The sequence below is a fragment of the Ranitomeya variabilis genome, chromosome 3 (genome assembly GCF_051348905.1).
Source record: "Ranitomeya variabilis isolate aRanVar5 chromosome 3, aRanVar5.hap1, whole genome shotgun sequence".
Taxonomy (NCBI): Eukaryota; Metazoa; Chordata; class Amphibia; order Anura; family Dendrobatidae; genus Ranitomeya; species Ranitomeya variabilis.
Genome location: NC_135234.1, coordinates 395,360,849 through 395,382,031, shown reverse-complemented (window position 1 = coordinate 395,382,031; position 21,183 = coordinate 395,360,849). Strand labels below are relative to the sequence as shown.

Below are 21,183 nucleotides of genomic sequence, written 5' to 3'. Positions count from 1 at the left end.
GTGTCAGCATACTCAGGAAAAATTGTGTGGGTCCATTTTCTCCTATTACTCCTGTATAAATATAAAAATTGGGGATAAAATTACATTTTTGTGGGTAAAATATGATTTTGTATTTTCACAACTCTACATTATAAACTTCTGTGAAGCACATGGGGTTCACGGTGCTCATGACACATCTAGATAAGTTCCTCGAGGGTTCTAGTTTCCAAAATGGAATAATTTGTGTGGGGGTTTCCACTGTTTAGGCACATCAGGGGCTCTCCAAATCCAACATGGCGTACACTCTCAATTCCAGACGTTTTTGCGTTCAAAAACTCAAGTGATGCCTTCCTCGGTAGAAATTGTACAACAAATTTTCGGGGCCATTTTCTCCTGTTACCCTTGGGAAAATAACAAATTTGGAGCTAAATTAAAACTTCTGTGAAAAATGTTAAATGTTAATTTTTTTCTTTCCACATTACTTTAGTTCCTGTGAAGCACTGGACAGGTTAATGAAGTTATTGAATGTTGTTTTGAGTACTTTGAGGGATGCAGTTTTTAGAAGGGTGTCTCTTTTGGGTATTTTCTGTCACATAACCCCACAAAGTCACTTCAAATGTGATGTGGTCCCCAAAAAAATGGTTTGTTGTAAATTTTGTTGAAAAAACCCTTTAACCCTTATAACTTCCTTACAAAAAATGATTAAAAATGATGCAAATATAAATTAGTCATATGGGAAATGTTGTTTATATTTATTGCAACATAACTTTCTAAATTAAAGGCATAAGAATTTAAAGTTTGAAAATTGTGAAGTTTTCACCAAATTTCTAATATTTTCACAAATAAATGCAAGTCATATCGAACAAATGTTACCACTATTATGAAGTACAATATGTCACGAAAGAACAGTCTCAGAATCAGTGGGATCCATTGAAGCGTTCCAAAGTTATTACCACATAAAATGACACTAGTTAGATTTTAAAAATTTGGCCTTGTCATTAAGGTCAAAATTGGCTCAGTCACTAAGGAGTTAAATTGGACACCAGAGTCCATTTGGGCATGAATATTAAATCAGATCTAATGTATATATTGAATTATGGCCATCTTCATATTATGCTTTATTCATTAATTTTCTTTATTTTTATAGAATGTTTAATTATGTGATGTGTAAATCATTTCCTTTTCTATAATATACACTATAATATGCAATATACATATTATGGGACTACATCATGATTAAAAACATATGCTTGAAACGCATAAGGAGGTTTATTCCTGGGAATTTCCCATTCCTTTTACTAATATTTTTTCACTCCATTTTTTCAAAATTTGAATATGATTTGAATAAAACTATTGTTTTTTTAACTTGCATTCTCTCTGAACATGTTGCTGTATGCATTTTACTTAGCTTGTTTATGCCTGCTGCCAACACAGTATTTTGTCTGTGCACCACCTGAGGAATATGTCCATGAACTGTCATCTATAGTGAGCCGGATTTTCTCCTCTTTTTTGCACAGTGTAATACAAGTCCTTCTCAAAAAATTAGCATATAGTGTTAAATTTCATTATTTACCATAATGTAATGATTACAATTAAACTTTCATATATTATAGATTCATTATCCACCAACTGAAATTTGTCAGGTCTTTTATTGTTTTAATACTGATGATTTTGGCATACAACTCCTGATAACCCAAAAAACCTGTCTCAATAAATTAGCATATCAAGAAAAGGTTCTCTAAATGACCTATTACCCTAATCTTCTGAATCAACTAATTAACTCTAAACACATGCAAAAGATACCTGAGGCTTTTAAAAACTCCCTGCCTGGTTCATTACTCAAAACCCCCATCATGGGTAAGACTAGCGACCTGACAGATGTCAAGAAGGCCATCATTGACACCCTCAAGCAAGAGGGAGAAGGACCGATTCCAGACCTTGGGGAACCTGAGGAAGCAGTGGACTGAGTCTGGTGTGGAAACATCCAGAGCCACTGTGCACAGGCGTGTGCAGGAAATGGGCTACAGGTGCCGCATTCCCCAGGTAAAGCCACTTTTGAACCATAAACAGCGGCAGAAGCGCCTGACCTGGGCTACAGAGAAGCAGCACTGGACTGTTGCTAAGTGGTCCCAAGTACTTTTTTCTGATGAAAGCAAATTTTGCATGTCATTCGGAAATCAAGGTGCCAGAGTCTGGAGGAAGACTGGGGAGAAGGAAATGCCAAAATGCCTGAAGTCCAGTGTCAAGTACCCACAGTCAGTGATGGTGTGGGGTGCCATGTCAGCTGCTGGTGTTGGTCCACTGTGTTTCATCAAGGGCAGGGTCAATGCAGCTAGCTATCAGGAGATTTTGGAGCACTTCATGCTTCCATCGGCTGAAATGCTTTATGGAGATGAAGATTTCATTTTTCAGCACGACCTGGCACCTGCTCACAGTGCCAAAACCACTGGTAAATGGTTTACTGACCATGGTATTACTGTGCTCAATTGGCCTGCCAACTCTCCTGACCTGAACCCCATAGAGAATCTGTGGGATATTGTGAAGAGAAAGTTGAGAGACGCAAGACCCAACACTCTGGATGAGCTTAAGGCCGCTATTGAAGCATCCTGGGCCTCCATAACATCTCAGCAGTGTCACAGGCTGATTGCCTCCATGCCACGCCGCATTGAAGCAGTCATTTCTGCCAAAGGATTCCCGACCAAGTATTGAGTGCATAACTGAACATTATTATTTGATGGTTTTTTTGTTTGTTATTAAAAAACACTTTTATTTGATTGGACGGGTGAAATATGCTAATTTATTGAGACAGGTTTTTTGGGTTATCAGGAGTTGTATGCCAAAATCATCAGTATTAAAACAATAAAAGACCTGACAAATTTCAGTTGGTGGATAATGAATCTATAATATATGAAAGTTTAATTGTAATCATTACATTATGGTAAATAATGAAATTTAACACTATATGCTAATTTTTTGAGAAGGACCTGTATTTCAGTATAGTCTATGATCAGAATAACGGACACTTCCAATGTAATATGCATGTATCTTTCACTCAGGGCCGCCATCAGGGCATTACTGCCCTGACTGGCATATGGGGCCCGATCAGCAGAGGGGGGCCGCATCGGGCCCCGTCTCTTCTGCTGATCGGGCCCCAGCAACAGGATTCAGTTACTCTATTGCCGTGTGGGCCCGGGGCCCGCATGGCAGTAGTTAAAGCTGCCAGCCAATCGGAGGCTGGCAGTTGATGTCAGCGTGCACATCTCTGGCATCTGACGTCATTTTCATTCGCCGACGAGTGTGCGCTTTCAGCCTGGAGGGAGCATCGCTTGCCGCAGGAGCGCGGCAATGTAAGAGAAAAGGTGTTTTTTTTGGTTTTTTTTTTAATTTTTATTAAAAACGGCAAGCTGGCAGGATGGAGACAAGTGTCCATCCTGCCGGGGGGCAGAATAGAGACGGGGCAGAATGGTGACAGGGGGCATGATTGGAAACACATGGGGCTTGACTGGAGACACAGGGGGCAGAATGGAGACACAGGGAGCAGGATTGGAGACACAGGGGGCAGAATTTGAGACACAAGGGGCAGAATGGAGACATGGGGCAGGATGAAAGATATGGGGGCATGATTGAAGACACAGGGGGCAGGATTGGAGACGTGGTGGCAGGATGATAGATATGGGGGCAGGATTGGAGACATGGGGGCAGGATTGGAGATATGGGGGCAGGATTGGAGACATGGGGCAGGATTGGAGACATGGTGGCAGGTTGAAATATATGGGGGCAGGATTGGAGACATGGCAGGATTGGAGACATGGCAGGATTGGAGACACGGGGGGGCAGAATGGAGACACGGGGGCAGGATGAAAGATATGGGGGCATGATTGGAGACACGGGGTAGGATTGGAGACATGGGGGCAGGATGAAATATATGTGGTGGCATGATTGGAGACATGAGGGCATGATTGGAGACACAGGGGGCATGATTGGAGACACGGGGCATGATTGGAGACACAGGGGGCAGGATTGGAGACAGGGCAGACTGAAATACAGTGGGGCAAAAAAGTATTTAGTCATTCAGCAATAGTGCAAGTTCCACCACTTAAAAAGATGAGAGGCGTCTGTAATTTACATCATAGGTAGACCTCAACTATGGGAGACAAACTGAGAAAAAAAAATCCAGAAAATCGCATTGTCTGTTTTTTTATCATTTTATTTGCATATTATGGTGGAAAATAAGTATTTGGTCAGAAACAAACAAACAAGATTTCTGGCTCTAACAGACCTGTAACTTCTTCTTTAAGAGTCTCCTCTTTCCTCCACTCATTACCTGTAGTAATGGCACCTGTTTAAGCTTGTTATCAGTCTAAAAAGACACCTGTGCACACCCTCAAACAGTCTGACTTCAAACTCCACTATGGTGAAGACCAAAGAGCTGTCAAAGGACACCAGAAACAAAATTGTAGCCCTGCACCAGGCTGGGAAGACTGAATCTGCAATAGCCAACCAGCTTGGAGTGAAGAAATCAACAGTGGGAGCAATAATTAGAAAATGGAAGACATTCAAGACCACTGATAATCTCCCTCGATCTGGGGCTTCACGCAAAATCCCACCCCGTGGGGTCAGAATGATCACAAGAACGGTGAGCAAAAATCCCAGAACCACGCGGGGGGACCTAGTGAATGAACTGCAGAGAGCTGGGACCAATGTAACAAGGCCTACCATAAGTAACACACTATGCCACCATGGACTCAGATCCTGCAGTGCCAGACGTGTCTCACTGCTTAAGCCAGTACATGTCCGGGCCCATCTGAAGTTTGCTAGAGAGCATTTGGATGATCCAGAGGAGTTTTGGGAGAATGTCCTATGGTCTGATGAAACCAAACTGGAACTGTTTGGTAGAAACACAACTTGTCGTGTTTGGAGGAAAAAGAATACTGAGTTGCATCCATCAAACACCATACCTACTGTAAAGCATGGTGGTGGAAACATGCTTTGGGGCTGTTTCTCTGCAAAGGGGCCAGGATGACTGATCCGGGTACATGAAAGAATAAATGGGGCCATGTATCGTGAGATTTTGAGTGCAAACCTCCTTCCATCAGCAAGGGCATTGAAGATGAAACGTGGCTGGGTCTTTCAACATGACAATGATCCAAAGCACACCGCCAGGGCAACGAAGGAGTGGCTTCGTAAGAAGCATTTCAAGGTCCTGGAGTGGCCTAGCCAGTCTCCAGATCTCAACCCTATAGAAAACCTTTGGAGGAAGTTGAAAGTCCGTGTTGCCAAGCAAAAAGCCAAAAACATCACTGCTCTAGAGGAGATCTGCATGGAGGAATGGGCCGACATACCAACAACAGTGTGTGGCAACCTTGTGAAGACTTACAGAAAACGTTTGACCTCTGTCATTGCCAACAAAGGATATATTACAAAGTATTGAGATGAAATTTTGTTTCTGACCAAATACTTATTTTCCACCATAATATGCAAATAAAATGATAAAAAAACAGACAATGTGATTTTCTGGATTTTTTTTTCTCAGTTTGTCTCCCATAGTTGAGGTCTACCTATGATGTAAATTACAGACGCCTCTCATCTTTTTAAGTGGTGGAACTTGCACTATTGCTGAATGACTAAATACTTTTTTGCCCCACTGTATATGGGGGCAGGATTGGAGACATGAGGGCGTGATTGGAGACACAGGGGGTATGACTGGAGACACAGGGAGCAGGATTGGAGACACGGGGCAGGATTGAAGATATGGGGCAGGATTGGAGGCATGGTGGCAGAATGATATATATGGGGGAGGATTGGAGACATGGTAGCAGGATTGGAGATATTGGGGCAGGATTGGAGACACAGGAGGCAGGATTGGAGACATGGTGGCAGGATGAAAGATATGGGGGCAGGATTGGAGACATGGTGGCAGGATTGGAGACACGGGGCAGGATTGGAGACACGGGGCAGGATGGGAGACATGGTGGCAGGATTGGAGACATGGTGGCAAGATGAAAGATATGGGGGCAGGATTGGAGACATGGGGTTTGATTGGAGACAGATGGGGCAGGAATATGGGACAGGATGGAGACAGATGGGGCAGGATGGAGACAGATGGGGCAGGATCATGGGACAGATGGGCAGGATCACGGGACAGATGGGGCAGGATAATGGGACAGATGGGGCAGGATGGGGAGATCATATGGGGCAGAATGGATACTCATGAGGGCAGGATGGGAGAACATATGGCCGGAGCAAGGAATGAGTTACATGGGGGCCAGGATGGGGGATATTATTACCATAGGGGCTAATTAAGGGATATTATTACTGCAGTGATGTATTTTCTTTTTTGAGGATACTGTTTTAAATGGGGGGCGCTCCTGTTACTGTGCAGAGTGATATTATGTTGCCTAACTGTGTTATTTCCTGCAGAGACGAGCCCTGGCTGGAAGAAGTGACATCGATCTGTGCTGGATGAAGATGAAAGACTTCACCTAGAGGCATCACTGGTGAGTCAGTGTGTTACCTATACACTGACACTATACACTGTATACTATATGCAGCGGTCCTGTGTACAATGTCACCAGTGATCAATGCATTACCTTTACATTATACACTATATACAGAGCTCCTGTGTACAATGTCACCAGTGATCACTGTATTACCTTTACACTGACACTGCATACTAAGTACAGATCTCCTGTGTATAATGGCACATATGGTGATATTAGTATTGTGTTTTTTTTGTTTATTACTGATCAGTATTGTAGTATTCAGTCACAAAGTTGTGGTAATATGTTGTCTGGCCATGGTGTGGTGGTATTTGTTCCTTGTATGTGGTATTATTGGTCACCATGTGGTGGTAATATGTGGTCTGGTTATGGTGTGGCGGTATTTGTCCCTTGTATTTGATATTATTCGGTCACTGTGGTTTTAATATGTGGTCTGGACATGGTGTGGTGGTATTTGTTCTTTGTATGTGGTATTATCGGTCACTATGTGGTGGTAATATGGTGTCTGGTCATGGTACGGTGGGATTTGTCCCTTGTGTGTGATATTATTGGTCATTTTAAAAATTAAAAAATATATCAAAATTGTATTGCATATTTTAACAAATGATTAATAGGTTAGAGTAGGGCCCTGCCAAAAGAGTCTACCGTGTTGTGATGGCGGCTTAAAAGATCTTTTAGCCAAAACACAGGCTTCTGGTTATATGTGTGATCTGGTGATGGGAACTGTTAATGTGTGATTGGTGAGAAGTGGAGTTTTTCCAAGAGAGAGTGGTGGGGCCGTGGACAGTTTGAGGGGTGGAGGCGGGGCTGGGGAGGAGCCTGGGCAGAGTCTCAAGGGGAACCAAAAAATTTTTGCCAATATGGGGCCCCGAAGTTCCTAGTGGCAGCCCTGCTTTCACTCTACATACACATGCACAGCCATCATGCTGTTTCACAAGACCTGCCTTTCAGGTTGTAGATGTCATTAGGTCTTGAGTCATTAACAACCTTGAAACAGGAAACTCCCTTCTTACCATAAGAAAAAAAAATCTTTGACACTATATGTTTTCTTACTATTATGACAGAGCGCACCACATACAACATGGAATGGAGGTCGGTGTTTATGGTTTCACTTCCCTAAAAGCCAAAGTGGGAATTCTGTATATCAAAGCTTGATGACTTATGGCTTCTCAAAGTAGATGAAGAAAATATATTTATTCCTGGTTTTCAAATTGATTTCAGGTAAGTGTTTTAAACACATTTCATCAAAATATCTATGGGTAATAGTAAAGAGTTTCAGGAAGTGTAGTAAGTATTAAGAAGCATGAAATATAGTTTGAAGTTAGTTCCTGGCAGTCATGTAAATAGTGCTTTAGAAGAATGTGAAATAAGTAAAGTAGACATACTGTAGAAAATGTATACTGTAGACTTATAGGTCAATAAAATATCTTTATAATAAATCTAAAAGGGTTTTCCACCATCTTAATGACCTATCCTCAGGATTGGATAGGTTTTCAAAATCTGATAGGGTCCAACAGCTTCAACCCCCAGAAATCAACGGCTTACAGAGCTGGCAAGACAGGATGTAAACAGCAGATCACTAGGGGGTGCCAGGAGTCTGACCGCCACCGATCTTCAAAATCTTCACCGATCATCAAAATCAAAATGATGAAAATCCCATTTAGGATAGACAGCCATATAGCAAGTATATACAAGTATATGAAAAACATAAATTATAAGTGTTCCTTGTATTAACATGTATATTCAAGCAGGCCAACTTAGTGATTGAATGGCGAAACATAGGACAAGATAATGTTTGATGGGCAATGTTTAAAATAGAGATTTGAAGAAAGTCCAGAATAACTGGAACATGTGTGCAACACAATAATAAAGAAAAGGAATCATATTTTTTTTTATTCTATTGCCCACATGAAATAAAAATCACTCTCTTTTTGCACATTTTCCCAGTGATGCTGGATTTTTTTCAAATCTTTGTAATTGGACTTTCACATGTCTCCATGCACCAAAGGATAAATTTACCATGTGCACAGGGAGCTGGACTGTTATCATTATTTACATTTGCGGTCTTTAACCCCTTAGTAACTGAGCTCATTTTGACCTTAATGACCAGTCCAAGTTTTAGAAATCTGACCAGTGTAAGTTTATGTGGTAATAACTTTGGAATGCTTCTGTTTGGACAAACGGTAAGGCTCTCAATGGAAGGAGCAATATTTGTATTTTGGAGCACATATTTGGCTGAAAGATTGAGGACATTATGTCTCATTTGCAGGGCCCTTATGGTGCCCAAACTGCAAAAACCTCCTTAAGGATTTTATCAGGGGTATAGTGAGCATTTTGAACCCACAAGTACTACCTAGAATTTGTTAACATTAGGTCGTCATATTGAATATGTCGTCATATCGTAAACATTTTTTTTTTACTTTTGTAAAAACCCTAAGCCTAAACCTAACTCTAATGGCAAAGAATGAAAGAAATAAAAATTGTAACATTTAAAAAAAAAAAATGATTTGACTAGAGGGGTGACATGGGGGGGTGATCAAGGGGTGCACAGTGAGGCACAGCCCAAGTGTTACCATATTTACTATTTATTGGACATTTGATCACTGAAATAGGGTATATCACAGTGTTCAAAAGTCAGGAACCAATAGAAAAAATTTGGTGGGCACACAGCGAATACACACGCCATTTTGCTTAGGGAAAAAAGGGGAGAGTTGACAGGAAATGGAAGTTCCAGTACTAAGACACAGTGGGGGCCTATGGACACTATTTCTCTTTCCTCTTACATACTAGATCATGTCAGAGGTGAGAGAAATAATTTTTACACCAGATCTCACTTCTTTTTTTATGTGATCGAGCACCGAAAAAAAGCCCTGATCGTGTTCTCCAGGCAATGAAGGAATAAGAACTATTAGTGGACACCTTTTTTATGTGTATCAGCGGTTGTTAAGTGGTTAAAATGATATGCTAATTAGTGATGAGCGAGTATACTCATTGCTCGGGTTTTCCCGAGCACACTCTGGTGGTCTCCGAGTATTTGTTAGTGTTCGGAGATTTAGTTTTCTTCGCCTCAGCTGAATTATTTACAGCTACTATCCAGACTAATTACATGTGGGGGTTGCCTGGTTGCTAGGGAATCCCCACATGTAATCAAGCTGGCTAATAGCTGTAAATCATTCAGCTGAGGCGATGAAAACTATATCTCCGAACACTAACAAATGCTCGGAGATCACCCAAGCGTGCTCGGGAAAACCCGAGCAACGAGTATATTTGCTCATCACTAATGCTACTAGATAACATTTGAAAAAACAAACAAACTTCTGTTCCCAAATTAAAAAACCTGACCAGCACCTCCTTAGTGTGAACAGGTGCAATCAGTTCAGGCAATTATGGCCTGCGAAGGATTTCCTACAAATAATTAAAAATGAAAATTTTATTTGTGGTAAAGCTAGTTTGTTCAATTACTTTTGAGCCCCTGAAATGAGGAGGCTTTGTAGGAAAATGGTTGCAATTATTAAATGTGTCATAGGATATTTTTGTTCAACCCCATTAATTAAACCTGAAAGTCTACACTTCTATTGCATTTCAGTTGTTTCATTTTAATTCCAAAATACTGGCATACAGCACCCAAATCACAAAGATTAGGTCACTGTCTGAATATTTCTGGACCTAACTCTATTTATCGCTCTATCTATTGTAGGGATTCACTACCTCAGGTAGGCGTTTGGTTCCGTTCACAAAGGCAAAGCAGTTAGGTCCAAGTTTTATTGCTTTCATAAATCTCCAAGGGATTCAAAACCAAAAACAGCCTCTTATGGGCACAGAGGTATTACAGCAAATAATCAATTTATTTAGCAGGGAACATATGTTAGTGTGGGCTCACCAGAACAGATTATGATGCTTTCTCCAGAAGCAAACTTCATACATAGAAGAGGCCCAATCCCACCAGTCTCGGTACCTCCAGTCTCCATGGATATCTCTTACCCCCACCCTATTCCCAGGGACTAGCGCATGCTTAAGTGTGGCCCTTTCCAGGGTCACCAAACTTCCTGAGTTCCAAAGTCCCGTCACTTGGACACCGTTCACAGTAACCTGGCATTCCTGAGGCCCCTTGCCAGGATGAAGAACAGCACTTCAGGCAGGGTAGGCGAAGTAGGACTAGTGCCGGCCTACGTTTCAGTCCATTGGTTCTGAAACCAGTTCCACCATCTCTCTGTACCGAGGTGCTATGTAAACCAGCATTGCGGACCCCAGTTCTCCTCTGCACAACTCCACTTAAATGAAAGGCTCCCAGCTCTCAGCACTCCTTCGAGCCGCTCCAGCGATGTCATGATGCGATGCCCACCAGGGCCATGGGGTACTCGGAACTGGGTCAGACAGTTCTTTGAGGAAGTCACGGGGCCTTGACCCGACTCCGTGGCTCTGGGCATGCAATAAAAATGCAAGGGGGAAAAGTTATATAGGATTGATTCGTGACGCCACCCGTGGTGTTCGGCAAGGGATGGCCAACACTGCGGTTCAGGTCCACTGGGGCTGATGGAGACACAGCAAAGATGGTACAGCTCCCCACGGTTAGGGTGGGGCATCAGGTCAGATAAAAAAAGGCGGTTCAGGTGGTGGTGAATGTAGGGGTGTGGAGAATAAGCAAGGGATGCAGAAAAATACAGTTTTCTTTACTTCTTGGTAGATGAAAATGCAATCCGGGGTACCAGTTACCGATGACAGAAAGTCTGGCTAGCCTGGAAGCATTCAGGGGGTCCACCTTACCAGGTGGGGTTGGACACCTTCCTGCTGCGTTCCCTTTTCGGGTCCCTGCTGCCTGTATTTAAGCTGCGTCCCTCTTCTTTGTGTTGGCTTTGTCCTGTATTGCAGACATTGCGAGCCTATCACGGGCACTGCCTTTTCACTGGCAGCCCCAGGCTATTGGTCTGCTGTGGTGCCTCCGGGTGTTCGGTGTGGCTAGGAAGCTTGCAGTCCCCTGCCCTCCAGATTTGGCTGTTGGGGGGTACAGCACCCGCACAGCCAAGGACTCTGGCATCCTTCTTGTCAGTGCACCGCTTCGGGGTCAGCTCTGACACAGCTGCAATTCCCCAGAGCCCTTGTCTCCGCTCCTCTTTCCTCAGACTAACTCCTCACAGACTCTACTGACTCCTCCTTCCGACCAGAGAGAGCAGCTCCCCCAGAAGCCAGGTCTAGAGCTCCCCCTTCTGGCCTGGAGCAGGAATTGTGATGCATGCTGTGTATTACCTGGCATGGGGACCTCTTCCTGCTTCCAGGCTTGACATCACCCTTCAGAGGGAGGCAATGTCACCGTGGCAACCAGATTCTGGGGTGCCACATTCACCCCTAGTTAACTTCAGTACGTCCCGGACTGAGAAAGCACAACAAGAACAGTTAAAAACAACAATAAATGATAATCTATAAAGTCTTAAAAATTATAATAGTTACAAAACCCCCCAAAAAAAGTAAAACAATAACATAGTTACTGCAGCGCCTAGTCCTTACGCTGCCATCCAGGAATTGTCTTTGTCCGCGTACCTGAAGTTTTGTTGGTGGGAACCGCCTTAACCCACTTTGTGTGTCGACCCTGGGCGTGGCTACAGGGCACTCTGTTGGTGGGCCTGGTTTTCGGCCATGCGGGCGGCTTATTGTTAAGGCCAAGTCTGGGTAACTATTTACAACAAGTAAGGTCCTGGCCATACATAGTCCTGTAGCCCAATTGTCCTTCAACAGGTTATTACGAATATTTAAAAGTTTATGCAGTAAGTCTCTGTAGGCTCTCATGCTTAACGGTTGCAATTATGCACATTATTACCTTGTATGTAGTAGTATTAGTAGTAGTATACCTTGTATAGTCCCTATACCGGGTAGGGACCTGACCTCTCATACTACAGGTGGAACTATGCAGTTCTTGTATCTCTAGTGAGCTAACTTGGTCTAGTGTGTTTGTTGTTGATGTTGTGGACCCACTTGTCACGCTAGTGCCCAGACTGGTTGGTGTGGGCATGCGGGGATGTGGCCCCACTGTGCCACAGACCAGACTACTCTGGAAGGGGTGTAACTAAGTAGCTTCCTTGGTATTCGCTGGAGCCTCTGATGGTGAGGTCAGGCTTGTGAGGCAGGAAGCTACCAGGTACTACTCCAGGGTGGTGTCTGGCTGTGGCTGCTGATCCCACCACTCACCACGGAACATAGATAGGCAAGCAGGCATGGCTGGCACTCTGGCAGACAGGCAGGTACAACAGAGACACTGGCAGGCACGGCTGGAGCCCTGGCAGACAGGCGGGTACAACAGAGACACTGGCAGGCACGGCTGGGACACTGGCAGGCAGGCTGGCACTCTGGCAGGCGGGCACGGCTGATGCTCTGGCAGGGCAGGCAGACAAGGCTGGTACACTGGCAGGACCGGTAGGGACCGGTATATAGGCAGATATGTAAAACCGGTAAGACCCTGTTCAGACAGGAGGATATATGAGAACAGGTAGAGAAAGACCGCAAGGAGCAGAGGAAAGCAGAAGCACAGGAGGTGGAGCAAAGAGCAGGAGGTGGAGCCAAGTACAGAAACGCAGGAGGTGGAGCCAAGATCAGGAGGCAGAGAGAATTACAGAAATGCAAGAGGCGGAGCCCAGAGCAGAGAGGTAGGAGCGAAGCAAGATAGAACTGCAAGGAGCGGAGCCAGGTAGAACCGCAAGGAGCGGAGCAAGGTAGAACCGCAAGGAGCGGAGCCAGGTAGAACCACAAGGAGTGGAGCCACAGAGCAAGACAACAGAGTGCAGAGCCGATAGTGGCGCAAAGCCACAGAGTGCAGAGCCGAGAGCAGAGCAAAGCAAGACACCGAGTGCATAGCCGATAGCAGAGCAAAGCAAGACAGAGTGCAGAGCCAAGAGCAGAGCAAAGCAAGACACAGAGTGCAGAGCAGAGCAAAGCAAGACACAGAGTGCAGAGCCGAGAGCAGAGCAAAGCTAGATACAGAGTACGCACAGCAGGGAAAGGAAACCAAGGCAGGGATATAAACAGACACAGGAACAGGATTAGGCTAAGACAGTCAGGAACGGGACAAGGCACAGAGACACAGACACAGGCCAGGGTATGTCGCCCCACTGGGTGGCAAACACAGGACACAGACCAGGGTACAACGCCCCACTGGGTGGCGGACACAAGAGTCACAGAGACAGGGCCTGGCACCTCAGCAGCTAAGAACTGACTGAGGGAGTAAGTTGCACAGGCCCCCACCAATGTGTGGGGAAGTCTTAAATACAGGAAGCCTCATGGCAATTGGCCAGGGACACCTTAGCAAGGTGCACACAGTCTCAATAAGACACAGGAACTGCCGGCGCCATTCCCCTATGCACACAGACACAGAGCAAGCAGTAGACAAGAGGCACACAGCATGGAGCTGGCAGCAGAGAGAACTCAGAGCATGGACTGGAGAAATGAGTGAGTTTGTGTGAAAAGTAGGTGGGGGATGGGAGGCCATGCAGTGATGCCAGCAGGGTTGTTACACCACTAGTGTCTGTGCTTCTGGTAGGCCTGAATTTTACTGGTAAACTGGGCAGCCGTCTGCGACTTCTTAGACTCCCCATGGGTCTGACAGATTCACTGCTAGAAGGGGGTAGATTTTCAGATTCCACTGCCAATCTGGTGAGATCCAAGGTGGAGAAATAGCAGATTTCAGGGCACCTAATGACTCGTCAATTCGTGGTAACGGGTAGGCATCTATTTGTGTTATGCGGTTTATCTGCCTGTAATCAACATACACCCTCATTGTACCGTCTTTCTTCTTAACAAGTGCTAACGGAGCTGCCCAGGAGCTACAACTATCCCTAATGAGTAAAGACCCCTGCTTTTTTCATCTCCTGTAACATGCCCTTGGCACACTGGCAGTGGGATGGGGGAACTGGTACCTTTCCTTAATGGGTGGATGGTCTCCAGTGGGGATATGGTGTTGAACCATTTTTACCTGCCCAAAGTCTAATGGGTGTTTGCTGAATACTCTTGAACCACCTGGTAAACCCCATTCTTATGGTGCGAACTGGTGGAGTCAATGTCTATGTGCAGCTTCTGACACCAATCCTCTAGCTGTTCTGCCATTGTCCTCTGCCTAGTCGGACGGGATCAAGGGTTCTACTGCCCGTTTGCGTTGTTATTGACAGTGAACAGCTTAGCAACAGTGGCATACTGGGATAGTTTGACGTCTTTCTCCCCACAATTAAAGATGCGTACAGGTACTCTTCCCTTGCAGACATCTACTACCCCTCTGGCTGTCAGGATAGTAGGCCTGCTGTCTGAGTACATGGGTTCTGCCAGTGCCTGGTAATCTTGACCCCTGATACCTATAGCAGCTGGACACCAAATTAACATTTCAGTTCTGGGAGATATTATAATGGGGAATGGATCACTCACCCTCACACTGCCGATTTTTCCACCAGACAGCTCTACCTGTTGCCTCTGCATCAGGACTTTGATCTCCTTCTGCAGGAACTGGCAGTTTCGACTAACTGTGGCAACAGAGCAATAATCTTGCCAAGACAATTTTCTATCACATTGGTACCTAAGGTCATCATTGGGTTACATTCTCGCTGGTCAATATCTACAATCATCAGATCTTGTGCTTTCAACTCTACTCGCCCCACCTTAATGGTCACCTCTTTATACCCCACTTGAGGCAAAGGCTGACCATTACTGGCGACTACTGTCAGATCATTATCTGGGCCACGGATAATATCGGAGTCAGCCCAGTACAGTTTGTAAAGGATATATGGTATTGTTGTCACCTGGGAGCCGGTGTCCAGGAAAGCATTCATCGAGATGCCATCAATCACAACTGGGAGGACCGGTCGTCCCCAGACATACTTGTCTCACCAGCTTTTTGGGCCCGGTCGTCTTACTCCTGGGGGTTGGCCCTCTGCCCCAGGGGTTGCTTGTTTAAATTACAGAATCTTGAGGTGTGCCCCGCCTTGTTGCAGTGGCGACAGATGGGTCATCCGTCCTGGTTATAGCAATCGTCTCTCCCTCTGGTCAGTGGGTGTTGGACAGGAGCCCCTCAAACTGCTCGGTTAGCAGTCTATTCTCGCATTGCAAGCTGTCGGGGTTAACCTGCTTAATGGCCCGCAGCGCCTCCTGAAGATTAAGGGCATAGTCCCGTATATGGTCCTGCACCCTTTGAAAGCACCCAAAGAATCTCATTTTATTTTCTGCTGCAGTGCGGGTGTCAAAGGTGTCCTTCAGCCTGGCCAAAATTTGCTTGACAGTTCTCTTATCAGTGTCCGGCCAGGACTTTACCTCCCTCTGGGCCGCACCAGTTAACTGGCCAGTGAGGATGCTGACTTTTTGACTCTCAGACAGGGGGTACACTTCAAAGTGTACACTCAAAGCGCTGGAGTCCTGGGTTCTAATCCCACCTTGGACAACATCTGCAAGGAGTTTGTATGTTCTCCCTGTGTTTGCGTGGGTTTCCTCTGGGCACTCCGGTTTCCTCCCACACTCCAAAGACATACTGATAGGGAATTTAGATTGTGAGCCCTATCAGGGACAGTGATGATAATGTGTGCAAAACCGTAAAGCGCTGCGGAATATGTTAGTGCTATATAAAAATAAAGATTATTATTTATTATTATTAAAGAAACTACATAGTCTCTCCTTGAAATCACTCAGGGTTGGCGACTTCCCTGAGTATTGCGGTAACCAGGCCGCTCCTGGTATGTAGAGCATTGATAGTGGCATTATGGGGGCTGCGGCTGTGGCCGCTGCTGGATCTCCACCTGGGTTGGACATTTTCTTCCCCACTAGTGAACCTTAGCCAGTGTTAGGGGTCAAGTTCCTGTCTCTGCACAGGGGGAATCTCGGGCCATCTCCGCTGCGGTCTCCCATTCTTCTCCTGCCGAAGTGGAGCCTGCTCAGCGGAGACGTCGGTCCCAGCGTCTCGCTCAGTCTGACTCTGTGCAAAGAGTTACTGCTGCTTTTCCTGCTTCTGCCATGGAAGTCAGTGCAGGGCAGTGGCGAGCAGACGCTTCTGGGACTAAGTCCTGCTTTTCTCGTTCTGAGCAGGCCCAGAGTAAGATCTCTCAGTGGAGATCGAGGGTCACATGATCAGACACTGCAGCTAAGGTCCTGTAGGTGCTCACGCTCTGTGGCAATCTCTCATTGGTCCTTCTGGGAAGGTCCTGTACGTGCTGCAACTATTTAAGTTTAAGGCCCGCATGGCCACACGGCCATGCGCTAGTATTGCTTTTATTTATGTACTTTGCGCCAGTGTGGTCTTGTATAAATGTGTTCAGGGACCCGGCTGAAATAAGCCCCTAGAATGCTGGCACCTCCGGCGAGGAGTTTGTATGCTTGTGTGTTCAGGGACCTGGCCGAAATAAGCCCCTAGAATGCTGGCACCTCCGGCGAGGAGTTTCGTGTGCATGCAAGACCACTGACTGTTCTTGTTTAGACAGTTAGCCTGTGCCTCTGTAGAGTCTAACAGGGCGCAGTGCTTTGAGTTCACGGCTGCTCTGTGAAGTAACAGAGTTAGCTAACACCGCCATTTAGTTCCGCTATTTGCTAGCAGCAGGTTCTCCTGCACAGTGGACCCCGGGCTGCGAACGCATCTATCCTAATAAAATATATACATTCATTAGTTGCGTTCTGCTAGCCCTAACAGCCAGGTTCTGAGTTTTTGCTGGCTTACCAGTCTGCTGCTCATTAGGCGGGATCAAACAAGCACACCGGGGTTCCGGGTCAGGGTCTCCTGCTTCCCGCCAGCTAACGTCCGAGCGCAGGCAGGGCTTCTCTTCACGCCCTTTCTTGGGCTCTGCCCACAGCAACACACCCCTTCTGCTTCCCGCACGCCACTCGGCGTGATAATGGTGGTTACCACACAGTTCAACAAAGTTTATTGCACACAGGACCCGGTGGTACCGGGCTACGATATCCTGTTCGTGATGCCAAAATGCGATGCCCACAAGGGCCGTGGGGTACTCGGTACCGGGTCAGACAGTTCTTTGGGGAAGTCACGGGGCCGTGACCCGACTCCATGGCCCTGGGCATGCAATAAAAATGCAAGTGGGAAAGTTATATTGGATTGATTTGTGATGCTACCCGTGGTGTTCAGCAAGGGATGGACGATGCTGCGGTTCAGGTCCACAGGGGCCGATGGTGACGCAGCAAAGATGGTACAGTTCCCCACGGGTAGAGCGAGGCCCCAGGAAAGATAACACATGCAGTTCAGGTGGTTGTGAACGTTGGGGTGCGGAGATTTTTTTTTACCTTTACTTCTTGGTAGATGAACATGCAATCCGGGGTACCAGTTACCGATGACAGAAAGAGTCCTGGAAGCATTTAGGGGGTCCACCTTACCAGGTGGGGTTGGAGGCCTTCCTGCTGCCCTCCCTTTTTGGGGCTCCCGGCTGCCTCTAGCTAAGCTGTGGCCCTCTCCTGCGTGTTGGCTTTGACCTGTATGGCAGACAGTGTGAGCCTATCACGAGCACTGACTTTTCACTGGCAGCCCCGGGCTATTGGTCTGCTGTGGTGCCTCTGGGTTTTCGGTGTGGCCAGGGAGCTTTGGGATGTACAGCACCTGCACAGCCAAGGACTCTGGTGTCCTCCTTGTCAGTGCTCCGCTCCGGGGTCAGCTCTGATGTGGCTGCAATTCCCCAGAGCCCTTGTCTCTGCTCCTCTCTCCTCAGACTAACTCCTCACAGACTCTACTGACTCCTCCTCCTGACCAGAGAGAGCAGCTCCACAAGAAGTCGGGTCAAGAGCTCCCCCTTCTGGCCTGGAGCAGGGATTGTGATGCATGCTGTGTATTACCTGGCATGGGAACTTCTTCTTGCTTCCAGGCATGATATCACCCTTCAGAAGGAGGCAATGTCACCGTGGCAACCAGACTCTGAGGTGCCACAATGACATTGTAGCAATGTCACCTTTTTGCAGGACAGCTTCTCCATGCTGCAGACTGTGCTTGCAATGCCACGGAAGAAGAATACGTTGAAACGTGCGTTGGGGTAGAAAGCAGCTTCTAATTTGGCTCTCCACCTTGGTAAGGATCATTTTGGCACTTTATTTGATCCTATTGCTCTTATGGGCTGGTAATGTTTACATGCACTTAGGCACTTTGCAGCTTTACATTTAAGGGTCAGTACATTGTCTATATTTATTCATTTTATGCACATGAGCACTTTAGAAATATAACATATTAATGGCAAATGAACCCTTAGCCCAGAGTTTCCAAATGAGTTACATTACCCTTAGGATTTTGCAGTGATTTATGTCATAGGCACCTTGTGTGGTTACTGAATTATATGTGTTTATTTCGACAGGAAGCATCCTCATCAAATTTTGAAATTATTGTTTGATTTTTTTTGTATCATAAATAAAGTATTCATTCTTATACATTCCTTTTTCTGTCCAGTATCCTGGATGGTTTGGTTTATATCGGTCATAGTGGAATGTGATTGTTTTTTGTGGAATTTATATGAACTAATATGTATGTGTGCTTGCAATGCTATAGCTGCCATTACACAGGATATTCAATTCAATTGCCTGGGCTCTGTGGGACTTCACAACCACATTTCATCCACCGATTGTAGGGATTCACTCTCTCAGGTAAGCATTAGACACACAGGCAAAGCTGTTGTGAATTTGGATTCTGGGCTCCCCCGGTGGCTACTGGTGGAATTGAACTGGTGTTTTCATCTTCTCTGTTCACCTGTTCCCATCAAGATGTGGGAGTCGCTATATAACCTTGCTGCTCTGTTAGTTGCTTGCCGGTCAACAATGTTATCAGAAGCCTCTCTGTGCTTGTTCCTGCTCCTAGACAACTACTAGATAAGTTGGACTCTTGTCCATGTTTGTTTTTGCATTTTTGTTCCAGTTCACAGCTGTAGTTTCGTTACTGTGTCTGGAAAGCTCTTGTGAACAGGAATTGCCACTCTGGTGTTATGAGTTAATGCCAGAGTTTTAAAGTAATTTCTGGATGGTGTTTTGATAGGGTTTTCAGCTGACCATGAAAGTGTCCTTTCTGTCTTCTGCTATGTAGTAAGTGGACCTCAAATTTGCTAAACCTATTTTCATACTACGTTTGTTATTTCATCTTAATTCACCGCCAATACATGTGGGGGGCCTCTGTCTCCTTTCGGGGTATTTCTCTAGAGGTGAGCTAGGACTAATATTTTCCTCTGCTAGCATTATTTAGTCCTCCGGCTGGTGCTGGGCATCTAGAATCAACGTAGGCATGCTACCCGGCCACTGCTAGTTGTGCGTTAGGTTTAGTTCATGGTCAGCTCAGTTCCCATCTTCCAAGAGCTAGTTCCTATATATGCTGATGCTATGTTCTCTTGCCATTGAGAACATGACAGTTTGACCGGCCCACTAAAGGGTTAAAATCCTTGGCTGAGAAAGGAGAGAAATAAGAAGTCTGCTGAGAATTTTTTTTTTTTTTTTCTCCTTCTAATCTTTGAATGGCTCTGTGTCCACCTGTTTGTAATGGATCTTCAGAGTGTAACTGCAGGTTTGAATAATCTCGCCACGAAGGTACAAAATTTGCAAGACTTTGTTTGTCATGCACCTGTATCTGAGCCGAGAATTCCTTTGCCGGAATTTTTCTCGGGGAATAGATCTGGGTTTCAGAATTTTCGAAATAATTGCAAATTATTTTTGTCCCTGAAATTTCGCTCTGCCGGAGACCCTGCACAGCAGGTCAGGATTGTGATTTCCTTGCTCCGGGGCGACCCTCAAGACTGGGCTTTTTCATTGACACCAGGGGATCCTGCGTTGCTCAATGTGGATGCGTTTTTTCTGGCCTTGGGGTTGCTTTATGACGAACCTCATTTGGAGCTTCAGACAGAAAAAACTTTGATGTCCCTATCTCAGGGGCAAGATGAAGCGGAAATTTACTGTCAAAGATTCCGTAAATGGTCTGTGCTTACTCAGTGGAATGAGTGCGCCCTGGCGGCGACTTTCAGAGAGGGTCTCTCTGATGCCATTAAGGATGTTATGGTGGGGTTCCCTGTGCCTGCGGGTCTGAATGAGTCCATGACAATGGCTATTCAGATCGATAGGCGTTTGCGGGAGCGCAAACCAGTGCACCATCTGGCGGTGTCCACTGAGAAGTCGCCAGAGAGTATGCAGTGTGATAGAATTCTGTCCCGAAGCGAGCGGCAGAATTTTAGACGGAAAAATGGGTTGTGTTTCTATTGTGGTGATTCTACTCATGTTATATCAGCATGCTCTAAGCGCACTAAAAAGCTTGATAAATCTGTTTCCATTTGCACCTTACCGTCTAAGTTTATTCTATCTGTGACCCTGATTTGCTCTTTGTCATCTATTACCACGGACGCCTATGTCGACTCTGGCGCCGCTTTGAGTCTTATGGATTGGTCCTTTGCCAAACGCTGTGGGTATGATTTAGAGCCTTTGGAGACTCTTATTCCTCTGAAGGGGATTGACTCCACCCCATTGGCTAATAATAAACCACAATACTGGACACAAGTAACTATGCGTATTAATCCGGATCACCAGGAGATTATTCGCTTTCTGGTGCTGTATAATCTACATGATGATTTGGTGCTAGGATTGCCTTGGCTGCAATCTCACAACCCAGTCCTCGACTGGAGAGCTATGTCTGTGTTGAGCTGGGGATGTAAGGGGGCTCATGGGGATGTACCTGTGGTTTCCATTTCATCATCTATTCCCTCTGAAATTCCTGAGTTCCTGTCTGACTATC

At 45.6% G+C, this 21,183-nt stretch overlaps 1 protein-coding gene and 1 long non-coding RNA gene across 2 annotated transcripts in view; one reads left to right on the top strand and one right to left on the bottom strand.

Annotated features, from left to right (window-relative positions):
* The window catches only part of LOC143816118 (uncharacterized), a 336,272-nt gene that overhangs the window by 164,280 nt on the left and 150,809 nt on the right, over positions 1-21,183 (bottom strand). The gene's annotated exons all lie outside the window — the stretch shown is intronic.
* The window catches only part of IL22RA1 (interleukin 22 receptor subunit alpha 1), a 79,819-nt gene continuing 66,051 nt past the window's right edge, over positions 7,416-21,183 (top strand). Inside the window, exons 1-2 of the mRNA XM_077296110.1 lie at positions 7,416-7,430; positions 7,544-7,700. Coding sequence (XP_077152225.1) covers positions 7,658-7,700 — 43 coding nt within the window. The 5' untranslated portion in view covers positions 7,416-7,430; positions 7,544-7,657. The remainder of the gene's footprint in view (positions 7,431-7,543; positions 7,701-21,183) is intronic.